We start from the raw sequence: 17,746 nt of genomic DNA, 5'->3' as shown, positions 1-17,746 counted from the left end.
CCAGATCATGGATTGAATAAACTAAATGAAACACAGCTGAGTCCTGTAGAGTTAAGGCCCACAATCCCATCTCTTTTTATCATGAACCAAATAGGAATATTAACAGTTGGGATGCAGGCAACCCTTTCACACTTCCTAGGTTGGGGTCATTGAAGTGGTAACCTCCTAAGTGCTGTTCCCCACCCCACAACCCCCTTCACCTGTTTCCCCCCAGAACCTGCCTCCATCATCTAAAATTTAATTTTGAGGCTCATGATTGTTTTCAGAAAAGATGAACAGCAAGCAGTTCCTTCAGAAAATTAGGAGCAACCAACAAAGTCAGTACAAAGGGGAAGATGCTGTTTTTTATAAAACAGAATGCAGATCTTAGCTGATTTATCATGGAATTTCGGTGTGGTCAGGATTCTCCGACCCCCAAATATGAAAAGCAACCAGTTTAGGTGCTGCCTCTGGAGGGATGGATTATGATTTGGGGGAGTCATGAGGTTGAGTCTGCGCAGTTCTATATAATAGCAACTTGCCACGTATATGGCTCTGGAGCACAGAAACATGTCAAACATTGTACCACAAAACTAAAATACAATTTTAGTTTTGCTTTTGCTACATTTTTTCTAAACCCTGTGGATATGCATATGATCCTTTTTTGCTTAAAAATCAGCCCCCCCCCTTTTTTTTTTTTTTTTTTTGCAATGCTGAGGCAGCTCCCAGTAAGGAGATACTCTTACAAGCTGTTTGGATGGTGGGAGGGCTCCTGTGGTGTTAGCGCAGACATCCCCGGCAGCACATTCCAAGCTCCATGAGCAGAAAACACTTATAGGCTTTGGGATGCATCACACTCACCGTATTTCTATTTTCTTCCTTTTTGATTTGGCTCTTCTGCTTTGAGAAAATGTTTGAGTGAACATTCTTTTAACCTGATAAGATAAAGTGCAGTATAAGGGGTTGGATATAAGTAGAGGGTAAAGTCGATAAACTGGTAAAAGCAAATTAGGTAGTATATATGTGAGGTTAGAGGTAAGCCTGAAGTCTTTACAAGGAGAATTCTGTCCTCGGACCTTTAGGGTGAGGAGGCAATACTTCTTGAATGAGCTGCCTCTGTGGACTGAAATTTAATGCAAAATATTGTGCTCGCGTTTCATATGTCTTTATCATGGCTTTCACCAAATCCTCAAAGGATTCTCTGGCCCCCAAATATGATGAACTCCTGGTTTCAGGTGCTGCCTCTGGAGAGATAGATTATATTTTGGGGGAGTCATGAGATTCTGAGTCTGTGCTGTCCTATACAACAGCCATTTGCCACATATGTGGCTCTGGAGCACAGAAACGTGGCCAGTCTGTGTTGAAATGTGCCACATACTTGAAACATACATTTGGATTTTATTTTATTTTATTTATTTTTTTAAAAGATTTATTTAGTGATTTATACAAGCACTGGGTACAGTCAGAAGCGTGGGAGGGTGAGAGAATTCACCAGAGCCAGAGCAGGGAACAGAACAGGCAGACTGATGAAATACACTGCTGAGGGGAGCAGCGGGCAGCAGGAGAGGTCTGCGCTCCATGTGGGACCCTCGTCCGGTGGCTGGGAATCGAACTGGCGCTGCAGAGGCTGCGGGCAGCTTTGCAACCCAGCACTCAACCGCTGCGCCACCGGGGAGGCCCACATTTGGATTTTAAAGACGCAGTACACAAAAATATAAAAGATCTCATTATACATTCTCAATATTAAGATGAAATTTTTTCTGTTTCTTTTACTTTTTTTTTCAAGCAACTACTGGGAAACTTAAAATGGTATTTGTGGCTCATATTATATTGCCCTTGGGCGAGTGCTTCACATCACATCCACTTCATTGCCTCTTTTGTCTGATGTTGTCAGTAACATTTAAAGTCATTTAAAGTCTATTCAGCATCGAGAAACAACTAGGGTCCCATGCCGGTTTGTGACACCCAACAATGCACATACACTGTTATGTAGTTAATGAGAAATAACAGCCCTACCTGAAGTGAAACAATGCAACATTATTTGAGGACCAACTTTTGGTATGTTGTTTCACTTAAAGTGACAGTTCTGAGAACCTATCAGTGATGTTGAGTGAAGACTTATTGTTTACTCCAGGTTATGATCTTTGTCCTGGAGAGAGCCCAGTGACAGACACTGGTGGTGTCTTCTCACAGACGGAGCAGATGACACTCTCTGTCACCACAAAGGGAGACTAAAGTACCCTCCTGAGCTTGCTTTGGCCCTAGACTATGGGAGTTTGTCATGAATCACGACTCCCTGTGCCAATAATCTGGCTCTTAAAATCTGGTTCCCTCATTCTACCCTGGTTCAGATGCTTAACTTCTTATAGGAATGTTTCAGTGGGCACCGGCCTCCTCATCCCTTAGACCAGGCAGCTTGAGTGTGTGGGACAAGGCAGGATATTTTTTATATCCGCTCTTTCAAAAGTGATTTAATTCTATATTGACTTGTTGGTCTTCCAGAAGCTCTCAATGAATTCCACCTTTGTTCTTTCAGACAGTATTATGCATACCTCACCGACACACAGTGCAAACGCGTAGGAACACAGTGCTGGGTGTTTGGGTGAGTAATCTGTTAATATGGAGATTTAAAAATCATTTAGGCCTCTAAATTTCCTTGGTTATTCCTTAGCCCTGAGGTAAGTACTTTCTAATCCAATTTTCCGATAAAGGCAGGTGAATGTGATTTGCTGGGGTTTTTTATATATTCTTTTATTTTTAACAGTATTTTTTTCTGATTTAGGTTTAGAATAGATTTTTGGAAAATTACAGAAAGGAAACAGAAACTCCTTTCTAAAAAACTGTTAAAAAGTCAGAAAATATTACAGCATTGAACTTTGAGTCCTTGTTTTATTAAATAAACTAGAAAATGGGTTGTTTGAATTCTGTGATGAGTTTGGGATGTGATCTTGTGATGGGCTTACCTACTCTTCATGTTCCTTTCACATCCAAAAGATCCCTCAAAGCAGCTGTTTGATATTTACTAAGATAGAATTTTATTTTAGAGAGAATGGACACATAGCCACATGGCCATAATTAGTTGTCTTGTTACAGACACAAATACTGTATCTTAATTTGCCATTACTTAAGTGTTTTGACTGAGACCATAGGTCTAGTGTAACCCCCTAAAGTTAATTGTGACCCTCCTCAGTATCTTGGGTAAGCCATTCTCGTGTTTAAACATCATCAATAATTTACCATGCTGTTTAGCAACCAAAGTCCCAGAGACATCCAGCAAATCTGTGCTTGAAGTTCATCCGTTAGGTAACTTAGATTCTAGATTTGGTCTGGGTTCTAAATTGACTCCAATAGTATAAAGAAAATTTAATGAAAACCTATAGTAAGGAAAAAATGGTAACTTTCTAAGATTTTTAAACAGAATTTTTTTTTTTCCAATTAACAATATGTTCGTATTGATGAAACTCAGAAAAGAAGAAATTCAAGATCATCCAAAGATGTCTTTTCTTCCAAACATTTCTGTGTGTGTGTGTGTGTGTCCAGATTCTGGAAGGTTTACTCAAATTAGATTTAGGTGAATCCCTCTTTTCTACCCCCCACCAAAGTCAAAAGGACCATTATCATTTGTTTCTCGTAAATTCTGTGAAGTAAGCTGTTTTCCTACCCAACAGTGATTGCAACTTCAAACGTGATCAGATGGATTAGATCCCCCTTATTTAATGATCTCATGGGAAAGAGCTTTTACACATCTATGAGGGCTTTGCACTTTCCTTCTTTCTGTCTTGTCCAAGGAGGAGGTAATCTCTCTGCCACTTGAGTTCTTCCTGCTGCCACTCAGATGCTTTTTCTACATGTCTCTCCCCTCTGATATTTAAAGGACCTTAGTAAAGTCTTTCTCTACTGCCAGTGGATAATTTTCCACCACTGTCTCTATTTACCTGTTGAAGAAAAGAAGATACGAATCAGAGGGAGAGGTAATGTTACAGCACAGTTTCTTTCTAATTAGGCAGCCAAAAATGATAATCCTGGCGGTGGGAGAAACGGCAGAGGTAAACTAGGCCGAGTGTTAGCACACCCTGCAACAGAGTTGTGCCTGGTTCCACTTGAAAAGTGATAAAAGAAAATAAAATGCAAAGGAAAGAGATCGTTTGGCTTATTCAGCGTGCTTTGTTGAGATTTGAGCACTCCCAGATGAGTGATACAAAGATTAATGAATCTTGAGAACCAATGGGCCACACTGAAAAATAACAAATCCCTTTTCATAAATCACACACAGCAGGTCTGCCTGGGTGGGTACGAGAACTCTGGCAAGAGCTGCCGCCTGCAGGCCAGTACTGTCAGCGGTGCTGCTGAAACAGGAGCCCAGTTCCTGTTCTCCTTTCTGAATATTTGCTCCTGGGAGGCTCCCACCCCACTTTCGCCCCATCCCTCCTCCAGCCTCTCTAATGTCCTCATTTTGTCTTTACTTCCTGATTTCCTTCAAAAAGTAGTAGCTGCCTTATAGCTTTCTTTTCACTGATTTCAGGCTTCAGCAGCCTTCACAAGGGGAGCAGAGATTGAGCACCCCATGCGGGTGACACTCGGAATTTTTTTCTTTTTAATAATAAATTTTATTTTTATATTCCCCATACAATTGCAGCCCCCCCATTCTGACCCCAACCCCTCCCCTCCCGCCCCCCACCCCCCATAGAGTGTCTCTGGTTCATAGTTTTTTGTTGATTTTGATTTTCGCTTTCTTATAGTTATTCATTTTCCTGGTCCCTTATTTAAGTTTTCTAGATTCCTGCTATGAGTGAGACCATCCGGTATTTTTCTTTTTCTTTTTGGCTTATTTCGCTGAGCATGATCCCTTCCAGCGCCATCCATGTTGCTGCAAATTGCATGTGTTTATCTTTTTTGAATGCTGAGTAATATTCCATGGTATATATGTACCACATCTTCTTGATCCAGTCATCTATTTTTGGGCATTTGGGTTGTTTCCAAAGCTTAGCTATTGTAAACAGTGCTGCTATAAACATAGGGGTGCAGGTGTTCTTTGGAATTGATGTTTCTGTGTCCTTTGGGTAAATACCTAGGAGTGGAATTGCTGGATCATATGGAAGCTCTATGTTTAGTAGGTCCAGAAATCTCCATACAGCTTTCCACAGTGGTTGGACCAGTTTGCACTCCCACCAACAGTGCAGAAGAGTTCCTTTTTCTCCACACCCTCGCCAACATTTGTTGTTGCTAGTTTTTTTAATATGTGCCATTCTCACTGGTGTAAGATGGTATCTCATGGTAGTTTTGATTTGCATCACCCAAAGCAGTGATAGTGAAGGCAAAGATAAACAGCTGGGACTACATTAAATTAAAGAGCTTCTGCACAGCAAAAGAGACAATAACAAAAACAAAGAGAAACCCCAGCAACTGGGAGAACATTTTTGCACCCAACACTAATGATAAAGGACTGATCACAAAAATCTGCAAAGAGCTGATGAGACTCAACAACAACAAAGAAAATAATTCCAGTCAAAAAATGGGCAGAAGAGCTAAAAAGAAACTTCTCTGAAGAGGAAATGCAAATGGCCAACAGGCATATGAAAAAATGTTCAACATCACTTGTCATCAGGGAAAGACACTCGGAATTTTACCTCTGGGGAGATGTAAGGTCAGGACTGCCTGAGGCAGCTTTCCCACCATTCCATGTCTTCTTCTCTTAAGAAGGGCACATTTCTCTTCTGTAAATGTTACGCCCTCAAAAAGTTTGTATTAATTACCTGCGGCTGTAACTAAACATGACTTACGCTGTGCTCTCCTGCAGTTGTACCGTAGATCTGAGCTTTTAAGCTTTATATGCTTGAACGTGCTGTGCACAGCGGAGATAGGACTTCTTCCAGCGAGGGAATAGAAACCCCACCAGGGAGAAAGCTGCAGCGTGAAAAAGTTGGCTCCTTCTCTATTTAGAAAGTCACATTAGCCACTTGGGCTCAGTGGGAGTATTGAGACTAGACCCATGTGGACATTCCCTAGATGTGCGCCTGAGGTTATCATCTCCATTCCAACCTGATAATAAGAGAGAATTGGCTCCTTTGTAAAGAAAGGAGGTGTGATCACTTGGTCCTGGAAGCTTTGACTATTGTGGGAGTGAGTTGTCACTTTCCTGGAAAAAGTCATGGGGAGGGTAAGAGCCAGCTTTGCCCAGGGGCCCTAATACTTCCCTTGCTTCTGTCCCAACCTAACAAGTGCCCCATTACAGTGTGCTTCCACTCCAGTAGTCTGTGGACTTCTCTGTCCAAGGTCACTTCCAAATCTAGAAGTCTTTTCTCCGTCCTTACCTCTCCTGTCTCTCCACAGACTTGCCATCTTGAAACTGCCGTTTTCCTTCCAACCACGGTCCTGTTGTCCTACTTCTCTGTTTCTTCTTAGTTTCTTTTGCTGGCTTCCCATTCCTCCCTCATCTCCCCTCCATAGCTTCTTGGAGCTGTGCTGTTGTTCTTGGAGGCTCTTTTTGAAGCACAGGGGAAGGGAGCTCGCTGAGGGGTGTGGACAACTGTAGGAGGGTTCACCCGACTCTCTGCCCATGCCCAGCCCAGCTCAGTTGTCACTTCCTCTGGAAAGCTGCCTTTGCTCACTCTGATCAGAACTAGAGCCTTGCTCCTGAGCCCTGCCCCCATGTGATGATACAGTAGCTATGTCATGTTACACACATCTGGTTTCCACTCCTGGAGAGTCAGCTCCTAGCTGGCTGGCTCCAGAGTGGCTCACCCTCCCATTAAGCCATTCCCATGATGCCTTCTTGTGAAGCCAGCCAAGCAGTCTTTGTGGATGCAGGCTGGCAGGGTATCATCAGACTCCAAAAGCAGGTTTGTTGGCAAACTGTAAAGATCCTTCGCTTCTCAGAATTGGTTTGTAATGCCCCCTGACACACACACAGTCTTGCACTTCCCTCTCTGAGTATCTATAAGGAGCCTACCGACATTCCTGATCCATTCAGTGCACAACTCTTCACCCTGGACTCTACATTAATAATCACTTTATTTCCTCCCTGTCTCCAAAGAGCAGGCTCCCCAGAGAGGGGGAGCTGGGAGTGTTCCCAGTTCTTCCAGCCCTAGGTCAGGATTCTCTATGCCATCTCAGGCAGTGGCACTCAGGCAGCTAAAATGTCAGTGTGCTCATGATCAGGAGCACCACTGGCATCATAAGGGTAGGTGCTCAGATTGAGTTCCATCAAGCCAGTTGACCACCTGGCTCTGACTGATAACCATCTGAGAGCCTTGTATTTATACAGGGTCTCAGAGCCATGCTGAGGGAGGCCTGGGTGACTCAGTGGACTTGAGTATCTAGAAAGCTCTCGCAGTAAATTCCCAGATGTTCTGTCTGACTGAAGGGCAGATAGGTCCTTACTCTTGGGCTTAACATTTCTGTTTGTAGTTCTTTAAGAAGTCCCAGCTGGAGGTCAGACAGTCCTTTTCATGTCCCCTCACAGGCAGCCTCCCCCTCACCAGGCAGCTGGAAGGAGCCAAAGTGTAGCTGCCCACATAGCTGTCAGCTCCCAGGCTAGGCCTCAGGATGACTGGGAAACGCAGCCCTCAGGCCTCCTGTCTACCCCAGCTAAAACCATGCTCTCTCACACTCGCCATCCTTTGAGGGTAGGGAAGACAAGCCTGAAATACTCAGCCAACCACTCTTAAACCTAGTATGGTTGGGACTCTGGGGAAAGACACAACCAGATGCTCTGAAGATAAAGACTTTTTCTGCTTTACTGAAGTGGTTCCAGTTCTAAGTGTTGAGCTGTTTAGAGCCATCCATAGCCTGGATGATGGCACCAAGACCGCCTTTGTGTATGTCCGTGCTGGGGGGGGTCCCTTCTCACCTGTGTGACTGTACATTCCCTAATTGTCCAGATTCTATCTCGAGTGGGGAACGCCTGAAGTGGGGTATCTGAAATCAGCCTGCTTAGGCAACTAAGGATCACATGACCAGGCACCCCACCACCCCCTCATCTGTTCTTACCGTCAAGCTCTGAACCTTTGTAGAGGTCTGATTTTTATATTCATAAATGAAAATATAGAACACAAGAGTGACTTTTTTCTATGATGTTTTAATTAGTGGGTTAAACATAATCTTTAAAAAAAATTTTTGTATTTTGTGAAATTGCTTACAAATCAAGAGCAGATATTTATGTTGTCAGTGAAAACAGAGGATATTGAATCTGGAAGTCCTTAGAAGGCTGGGAGGGGGTAGGGTTGCTTCCTTTGGAGTTACTGGAAGGCTCAAACTTGTTCTGGACAGCTGGAGGGCAGCCTTGGTGCCCAGGGGTGGAAGGAGGCAGATACCAGCCTGAGACCAGGAGAAGCCTCCCGGCAGCTGGAGAGGCTGAGCGATGGAATGAGCCACCCAGGAAGGTGGTAGGCTCCCTGTGCCAAGAGGGCTTCGACACAGATGCGACCATCCCTGCTGGTGGTCACAGAGACTCTGAGTCAGATGCCACCAGGTGGCCCAGATATTCAAATGTGAAAGTTGAGATTTTAGTCTGGGAGGAAGAAGTAAAAAAAAAATGTTAGGATTTCTGGGGAGGGCGGCAGGATGAACAGGCAGAGTGCAGAGGATTTTTAAGGCAGTGAAAATGCTCGTATGATCCCGTAATGGTGGGTACATGTCAGTGTACATTTGCCCAAACCCATAGAGCGTACGATACTGCAAGTGAACCTTACGATACACCATGGACTTGGCGGGAAAATAGTGTGTTAATGTAGCTTCATCAGTTGTAATAAATGCACCTCTGTGGGGGTGGGGAGAGACTGCATGTGGGGAGCATTGGGTATATGGGAAATTTCTGTCCCTATTTTTCAATTTTGCTGTGAATCTAAAACTGCTCAAGAAACAGTCTTGAGGCAGCTCTCCTCCCTGCCCACCTGTGACTATGCGCGTGTCTCTCTTTTCTCTCCTTTTCCTAATAAACCTATTCTTTTAAAATGCAAAGGTAAAATAAAATAATTTTTAAAGTCTTAATAAAAGGAAAAGGGGGTAACAATATAACTAACTTATAATTAAATCACATACATACTGTTTCTGAAGAAAGTGCAGTAGGCTAGAACATTGTCATTTTGTAGGGGACCAGCTACTAGTTTTTAGGACAGGAATCTTGTGACCAGCTACACTTTTTGATGAAAAAAGTGGACTAATGTATATTTCTATCAACATGTATGCTCCAGCATGAAATATTAATATTTAACCTCTTGTTTTCTAACAGGGTCATTGGCTTCCTGGAAGCCATCGTCTGCATAAAATTTGGACAAGATCTCTTCTCTAAGACCCAAATACTCTACGTCATGCTGTGGCTTCTTTGCGTGGTAAGTTAATACTTCTTTTTACCCAGAAGTCTCTCTGAAGTTCAAGACTGAAACACATATTGAACCACACAGCAGCCTAAAGGAATAGCCTTGGCTGGTTCTGGCCTGATGCTCTCAGCAGACACAACATATTTGTGTTTATGAATTTGTCAACCTGTACTAAGAATTTTAGGCCTGCCCTGAAGGGACAAGGCTAATTACAGAGGTCTAGAACATATATATATATATATATATATATATATATATATATATATATGCACCATGGTTTATGTACAAAATGACAAATTGTGGTTAGTAGGGAATATGAGATATTTTGAAGGTGAGAAGACCATGCTGTTCACAGGTCAGGCCTGTGTAGAAGTTTGAGCTTCTCCTTGGTGGGGACAAGCCCTGGGGCCTCCAGGTCTTGTGACTTTCCCCTCCTTTAAAATGAAATAGATCTTAGCTGGGCCTCCCTGTTGGCGCAGCAGTTGCGCACAGGGTTGCGAAGCTGCCCACAGCCTCTGCAGCGCCGGTTCAATCCCCGGCCACTGGTGAGGGTCCCACATGGCGCGCAGACCTCTCCTGCCATGCCCGCTGCTCCCCTCAGCAGTGTATTTCATCTGTCTTCCTGTTCTGATCTCCGCTCTGGCTCTGGTGAATTTTCTCACCCTCCCACGCTTCTGACTGTACCCAGTGCTTGTATAAATAAATAAATTTTTTTTAAAAAAAAAGAAATCGATCTTAGCCAACTTAAACATTAGTGTCTGTCCCTCTTAGTTATATTATTTTGGGAAGAAGTCTAATTTTACATTTATGCTTAAGACCCTTTGTTTTACTTGGTCTAAAAATTTATCTGGGCTTTTTTATAATCATAGAAAATTTCAAAGGTATTTGGAAGTAGATGGAACAGATGACCCCTCATGTGCCCATCAGTTTCCACAATTAGCAGCCATTTCTTTATAAACCTTATTCACTATCCTGACCCCAACTTATTTTCAAGCTGATCCATCTTTAATATTTCAGGATGTCTCTCTCCAAGAAGATAAGAATGCTTTGTTTGTTTATTGCAAGTGCCATGCAGTTATCATAGCAGAACAAGATTTAACATTATTTCTTAATACTATCAAATATCTAATCCATGTCCTAATTAATATTTTCTTCAATTTTATACTTTTTAGCAGTTTATTGAAATCCACATTCACTCATTGTACCTGGCTGGCATGCCTTACAAGCTTCTTCATCTGTAGTTTTCCTTCTGTCTCTAGCTCACTCTCCTTTGCAGTTTATTTGTTGGGGAAAAAACAGTTCTTTTGTCCCGTAGATTTTCCCACAGTCAGGATTTTGCTGATTCCATTCTATACTGTAACTTAACAGATTTCTTTGTCCTGTGTATGTTTTTTAAATTGGTAACTGGAACAAGAGGTTTAAAGTGTTTCTATTGCCTTTCATGGTGTCTATTTTTAGGGCTACTTGTTAGACATCCTGATGGTGCCAGGGCGCCTTGAGCCTGTTCTGCCCTGTTTTTATCTTGAACAATGAAGAGGGAATAATGATGTCCTTTGTACTTTAACTCCAGAATTAAGGCTTGAATATATTTTTTACATCCCAGTGAGATGAGATAGAAGGATCATTTAGGGGAGTTTGTCAGATGCTCCTGGAGATTTCAACCATGCGCTTCTCAGATTTCTCAGAGACCTACTGCAGAGGAGGACAGAGGTAGTGCTGCCCTCACCTAGCCCCGAGGGCTGTGAGGACCACAGAGAGGTTGAGGCAGGCAAGACTCCTGGGACATGGTCAGAAGCCCACTTCTCACCACAGCCCAGCACAGGCCCCTGCACATAGCTCTCCCTCGGGCCTCAGTAGCCAGAAAGATCCCAAGAAAGATCTCTCTGGTTCGCCCAGCCTGCAGGTACCCCTCCAGTCTCTCTTTAAGTTTTAGAGACTCTGTTTTACGTATACGATGTTTAGCATACGCTACCTTCTGTCGGTCATTTTTGATTTGTCCTTGTGTCTTTGCAATTGTAACTTGATTGAGGACATGAATCACTTTCTATGTTCCCATTGATCGCTACTTCATTTGTCCTGGTCCCTTCTAAGCCTGTCATTCATCCACAAAACATCAGAGCTGCACCTGGTGCTGGACTCACACAGGTAGACGATGGTGATGATAAAATTGGTTAATGCTTTCTATGTGCTAGCCGTTTTCACAAGTTGCATTTTGACTTTCACTTTGCAGGAAGAGACTTTATTATCCCTCTTTTATAGAAATAGAATTCCTCTTTTATAAAGAAATAAATAAGGCTCAGAGAGCTTCACTAATCTGCTCAAGGTCACACAGTAGGTAGCACAGCCACCTACTGCAGAGGAGGACTCAAACCCAGTCTAGCTAGAGAATTCCAGCCCCCCCCCCCTCCAAGAGACTGTAAGTCCAGATGGGAATTATCCATGCAAATGACTTATGTTAATAGGTGAGGAATATTATGCAGACTGCATGTCCTTGGAGCTGAAGGAGCATGAGGGTTCCAGACCAGCCTGGGAGGGGGTAGCTGGGAATGCTTCCTGGAGGCACGCAGGATCTTAGAGGATTGCAGTGAATGGGGCCCCTATCACTCGAGTGGACCTGCTAGAGCCTAGAGGGCTGTTTCTGTCATTCTTCACATTTGCAGATCACAAAGTCCTGTTACTCAGCAAGTAGCCCATCTCCATCCCCCTTCTCCATTTCCACCACCTCACTGGCTGTCTGATCAGCCAGTGAGACTGATCACCCCATTTTGCCTTTGACAGAATGGATATTCTGTCTGCTGGTGCCAAAGTAATTTTATCCAAAATCCATATGCTAATCTCTTTCCCCTGCTTAGAAACCATTCCCTATTGTTGGGGGCTTAAGAGGGTTCAGTAATATACCATTTTCCTGCACCCACATTCAAAAGAATTAAGAGATAGGTCTGTGAAAGGATGTGGAGATCAGAATAGCATCTTTGTTACTGAGAAACCACTTTTTGCATTTTGCATTTTGATTTTCACACTTTGTGGGAAGGTACTTTTATCCCTCTTTTATAGAAAGAGAATTTCTCTTTTATAAAGAAATAAATAGCTTTAGATGCTCAGTAACAAAGAGGCTTCCTAATAGTAGACCCCAGAATTAGACACACTTATCTCCAGCCCCAGGAAGCAGGCCTCCCCGTCTCCCTGGTGGCCTAGCCCCTGGGGAAAACAGCATGTGCCGAGCCTCCTTGACTAACATTCCCCAGCCCTGAGAGGGCTTTCCCTCCCTCCACCTCGAGTTGGGAGACAGGGGTTGGGGGGAAGCAGGATTACCACAGGGAAGCTCCAGCTCTGTAGAAAGAAATATCGAGAGGGAGAAAGGATTCCCACTACAAAACCTACCGGTGGAAATAGGAAATCTTGCCTGTGTGATTAGGACCATCATTATCTAGATCATTTGTCATACCACACCCACCTGTGCCCTATACTCAGGCTGCATCCAACTGCTCATAGTTCTCTCAGTGGTCATTCTTCCAGATTTCTCTTGCCTTCATACACAGTGCTTCCTTTGCTGGATCTGAATACTCTTCCCTGCCTCTCTCCCCCTGATTCTTTATACCCGAACACCAAACTTAGTTTATGCCCTTATGAAATACACCTTGTCTTCCAGGGAAGACTAGTTAATTCTCTCCTGGAGAACTAGTCACCCTTTCTTCATATATCTTTGAGTTCCAACCCCAGTGACTGTACCCTGTCTTGTTTATAACTTGTCTCCTCAACATTGTACTTTCTTGCTCTCAAAGAGTAAGTTTTCATTGTCCTTTGTCCTCACTGACACTAGCACAGTGCCTGGTGGATGCAAACACTCAGGAAATACATGAAGAATAAAGGAATTTGTGCAGGAGACAGAGACCAGGAGAATTACAGGCTGACTGAGAGGCAAGCAGACAAGAAGGTGGGCCAGTGCCCAGTGTCCCAGGAAGATGGCAGCCTGTTTGGGCGTGAGAGTGAGGAGAGCTAACATGCAGAGAAGAGGACAGGGGCATCTCCTTAGGCTTTGTGTGTCTGAAGTTGCAGGCTAAAGGTTTTTCAGCAAGAAAAGCCTTTCTCGACCTCACAGAGAAACCTGTAGAGGGATGGAGAGTCTAGCAGAAAGGAAGATGAAAGAAGTATGTGGTCTGAGGGGTTTGCAGGGCCCTAGGTGAGAAGTGACTGAGGCTGAACCAAAGCTACCTGTTCTAATAACAAACTGGGTATATCAGAGAGGCTGTTGAAAGGAGATGAATTTGGTTCAGGAGCACTGGAGTTGGAGAAACCTTTAAAACTTAAATTTCTTGTATCGTTGAAAACTCTGGTCTCTGATAATCTTGGAAAGATTTGATCAGTGGCGGAGGTAAGAGAGTTGGGAGCTACTGGATTAGGTAAGAGTTGGGGGAACACAGCATGGGGATGAGGATGGAATTTGGGGGAGCAGCTACATGTGGAGGCCAGGCTGAGGCTGAGAAGCTGTTGAGTATTATCAGTGATAAGTGCCATGGAGGTGGGCCTGGCTTGAAAAGAGGCCATCTCTAGAAGGATTAGTGGTCTCCAGTGACTCACATTTATTAAAGAAGAAGAATGGAAACAAGGAATGGTACTTTTTCATATTTATGAGAGATCAAGATTGATTTCAGTAGTGAGGTGAGCACTATTCAATGAGAACGTGAGGTTATGCCATGCCTTCCACACTACTTAAAAGCAACACCCCTAATTATTTCCCTTGCGTAATGAGACAACACATCCAGAATGTGAGATTAATGTGGAAGCAAAGACCACTTGTGCTGGTGAATAGGTCCTCATAAGCTTGGATGCTCATGTCCCCCACAGAGAGGTCAAGCCGGGGCTCAGGCCCCCATGGCCTCACACCCATCGTCCTGGACTACCTTGGAACTTGTTCCATGTATTTTTCTTCTCTCACTAAAGAAAATCTGTACAGTGGCTATTTTAAATCCAGGCCTTGACATTTTTAAGTAGGTACTTGTGTAGATTTGCACAGGTGTGATTACAAACCCATAAATTACATGCCTTTTGTCTCCAAGTGTAAAATGGGCCTCCTATACCCAGATGAAGGGGTAAATCTGGCACCCACAGCAGACCCTTTGTGTAGCGGTTGTGATGATAAGCACTTGTCGCTCACCACCTGTTGGGGTTTGTATGCCCGGCTGCAAAGCCAGTGCTGCAATCTGTCTGCTGCTGGAGCCCCTGCCACCCTCTCTGCCCTCCCAGGTGTGTGCCAGTGAAGTCAGAGCCCCACACGTCTGCCCTCTGGTGGACAGAATTCACAATGACAGCCCAACCCTCCTGGCTCCTGGCTCCTGGCTCTAGTGGAAGGACCGCTGCTCTGGCCAGTGTCCCCACCCCCATGGCACTACCACTGTCGTCCTGCTGGCCCTGAGCCCCAGAATGGCCTGATTTGCACTGTAAAGGACATGCCTCGTACAGACATTTACACACTGCTAGTCCTTCACTTGTCCCTACTCTTTCCGTGAATGAAGATGGTAGGTATATATCTAAGCAAGTGCTAGACTGTGTTCAAGGTGAGAAGTCATTTTCATTTTATAATTTTTTTTATTTATTTATACAAGAACTGGGGTACAGATCAGATGCACGGGAGGGTGAGAAGATTCACCAGAGACAGCTCAGGTTAACAGAGCAGGCAAACTGATGAAATACACTGCTGAGGGGAGCAGCGGGCACTACAGGAGAGGTTTGCTGCCCCATGTGGGACCCTTGCTGGCTGGCTGGGATTGAACCAGCACTGCAGAGGCTGTGGACAGCTTCACAGCGCCATGCTCAACCACCTGTGCCACCAGGGGAGGCCCCATCTTAAAATTTTAACACATTAATTGTCTGTTTCACTTTTTGATAGTGGGATGTGAGCTTTTTAAAAAAAGAAAAAAGAAAATGCCTGCTCCATCCATATATATGCCCCTTTGCATATGGGTTTACTATAAAATGAGGTGAGGGTCCTGTTTGTGTTTCTTGTTATCTCTCCCTCATTGTCAGGGATGAAATGGAAGGGGAAGGTCTGTGGGATCACATGAGCGCCTTTCTTTTTTGACACTGAAGAAGACGAGAGGACACTATACACCAGCAGACAGTACATGGGATTGACTGAAAGAAAGTGGACCAGAGCTAGACAGCAGGCTGCAGAGGTGACAGTGCAAAGCCTCTGCCTCCCCCTTGCTCCACCCCAGATGGGGCCATGCAGCCACTGCCGCTCCTGGCTGATCCCACCATGCTTTTCTTTCTCTGGGATGGATGAGTGGTTAGAGACCTACAAGTGTGCAGATACAAAGTTACCGCTTATCGTGATGGCCACCCCTAAAACTTGGTCAAGAGATATCCGTGCTGGCTCCGGTTCTAACACACACTAGCTCTGTGTCCTTGACAAGGCCATCTCCCCTCCTCTGAGAAATGAGGGGAGCTGGAGTTAATGAACTCTGAGGTGACCCTCTTAAAAAGATCCAAAGTTGTGATTCTTGGAAATAGTAAAAATAATGCCCTCAAGAAGTGAAGGTTCCAGCATGACCCCACAGCTATACCTATGGTTGGGACTAGGTAACAGGACCCCAGCAGGAAATGCATAGGAAGAGGCGAGGGTTAGACAGTGAAGATGGTTTAGTGTCAAAGATTCCTTAGAGATGAAATTCTAAAGCACGGAAATCCTGAAGAAATTTAATGGTGCAACAAGCAGTCATTTTATTTTGGCTGATTCACTTGCAGATGGGCAGGTAAGGCCAGCAATACTGTGGCCCACGCTTCTCCATTCTGAAGTCCTCTTCCCACAAAAGCTGACAAACCGAGACCTTTAACTCTCTCCAGTGAGGGGGCACAGTGGCGAGGATGGGTCTTGAAAACCAGTAACGAGGGCCTCCCCGGTGGCGCAGCGGTTGAGCGCTGGGTTGCGAAGCTGCCCGCAGCCTCTGCAGCGCCGGTTCGATCCCCGGCTGCTCCCCGGCCACCGGAGGAGGGTCCCACATGGCGCGCAGACCTCTCCTGCCGCCTGCTGCTCCCCTCAGCAGTGTACTTCGGTCCTTCTGCCTGCTCTGCTCCCCGCTCTGGCTCTGGTGAATTCTCTCACCCTCCCGTGCTTCTGACTGTACCCAGTGCTTGTATAAATAAACAGATAAATCTTTAAAAAAAAAAAAGAACAATTAAAAAAAAAAAAAGTTGTTAAAAAAAAAAAAAAAAGAAAACCAGTAACGAGGTTCAGGAGAACCTGCCATGCTGTCAAACACGCACCCCACCTTATCCTGCTTGTGAAGATGACCTTGTATTCCAGCATAGTCACGAGCAGTGACTGTGGTCTCATCCTAACTCCTTGTCAGAAGCTTCGGGCTGCATCCTCCACTCATCTCCTCATGTTCCATGCCTGCCACGTCCAGCCATTTTGTAGCAGACGACCCAGGAGAGGTGGCAGGGATGCACCGAGCTGTCTCATGAATGCCCACCCAAAACCTGGAGTTGTGGCAAATAGAGTTTTTTTGTGCAGCATCATTTCTAAAACAGTTTTGTGTTCGTCTTTCCTTTCCAGGCTTTCACCACCTTCCTGTGTCTGTACGGCATGGTCTGGTATGCAGAGCACTATGGTCACCGAGAAAAGGTACAGTCAGGGAGCAGAGAGAGTCCTTGTTTAAAGCAGGCATGTCCTGTGTGGAGCCTTTGCCCAGAGCATGGTCACGGGGGTGCCGGAGCTTGGCAGGAGCTATGAGAGTCCGACTTGCCCCTCTAGACACCTGTCCAGTTCAGGATTCATTCCCGAGCCCCTGCTGTCCATGTCAGTGACTGCCCTAGCCTGTAGGTCCGTATTTTTATCCTTTTATAAGGAGTTGAAAAGTTTCAACTACATGCTTGTTTAAACAAGAAACTCGGGGGGAGCCAGTGTTTGGACACCCAGGTTTTATTCAAGTCTCTTCCTGTGACCCACTTGGGGTTCCCCATCACAGCACCCACCTTTTGGTGAGTGAAGGTTAAATAGAGAAGAGATGTGAACGATTGAAGCACTGCAGCCCTCTTGGCAGCTGTACTATTTTTAAGTCAAAATAACAGCTTTCACCCTTTAGTCTAAGCAACTAAAGGCACTTTTTAGATGTATTCTGCATCACCTGCCAGCTAGCCTTGGTTTTACAGCTGAGAAGTATAGGCATAAAGAGGGGTTCACACTAGAGAGACAGGGACCCAGCAGCCTCACTTTTTGCATGGCCACCCCTCATCCCCGGGGTCCTGAAAATTCCAGGACTGAAACCTCCTCTCTTCCTAGACCTACTCAGAGTGTGAAGATGGCACCTACAGTCCGGACCTCTCTTGGCCTCACGGCAAAGGTACAAAAGGTATATCTTTCTTAAGTTTATTGTTTAAAACTTTTGGGGGCCTCTCCCACCCAAGTAAGGAGATTTAGAGTCAATCTTTCTCTTCTGATTATTGGTAAA

At 44.7% G+C, this 17,746-nt stretch overlaps 1 protein-coding gene across 4 annotated transcripts in view; it reads left to right on the top strand.

Annotated features, from left to right (window-relative positions):
• Positions 1-17,746, top strand: part of PTDSS1 (phosphatidylserine synthase 1) — a 57,702-nt gene that overhangs the window by 34,971 nt on the left and 4,985 nt on the right. For 3 of the 4 annotated variants that reach the window (XM_037503798.2, XM_037503770.2, XM_037503789.2), the window contains 4 exons: positions 2,516-2,581; positions 9,209-9,308; positions 16,852-16,920; positions 17,578-17,647. In XM_037503798.2, coding sequence (XP_037359695.1) covers positions 2,516-2,581; positions 9,209-9,308; positions 16,852-16,920; positions 17,578-17,647 — 305 coding nt within the window. The remainder of the gene's footprint in view (positions 1-2,515; positions 2,582-9,208; positions 9,309-16,851; positions 16,921-17,577; positions 17,648-17,746) is intronic. The other variant, XM_037503780.2, reaches the window with a different exon arrangement.

The sequence above is a fragment of the Talpa occidentalis genome, unplaced genomic scaffold (genome assembly GCF_014898055.3).
Source record: "Talpa occidentalis isolate TD23 unplaced genomic scaffold, MPIMG_talOcc4v2.1, whole genome shotgun sequence".
Taxonomy (NCBI): domain Eukaryota; kingdom Metazoa; phylum Chordata; class Mammalia; order Eulipotyphla; family Talpidae; genus Talpa; species Talpa occidentalis.
The sequence above is the reverse complement of the archived record's forward strand: the minus strand, read 5'-3'. Positions and strand labels throughout refer to the sequence as shown.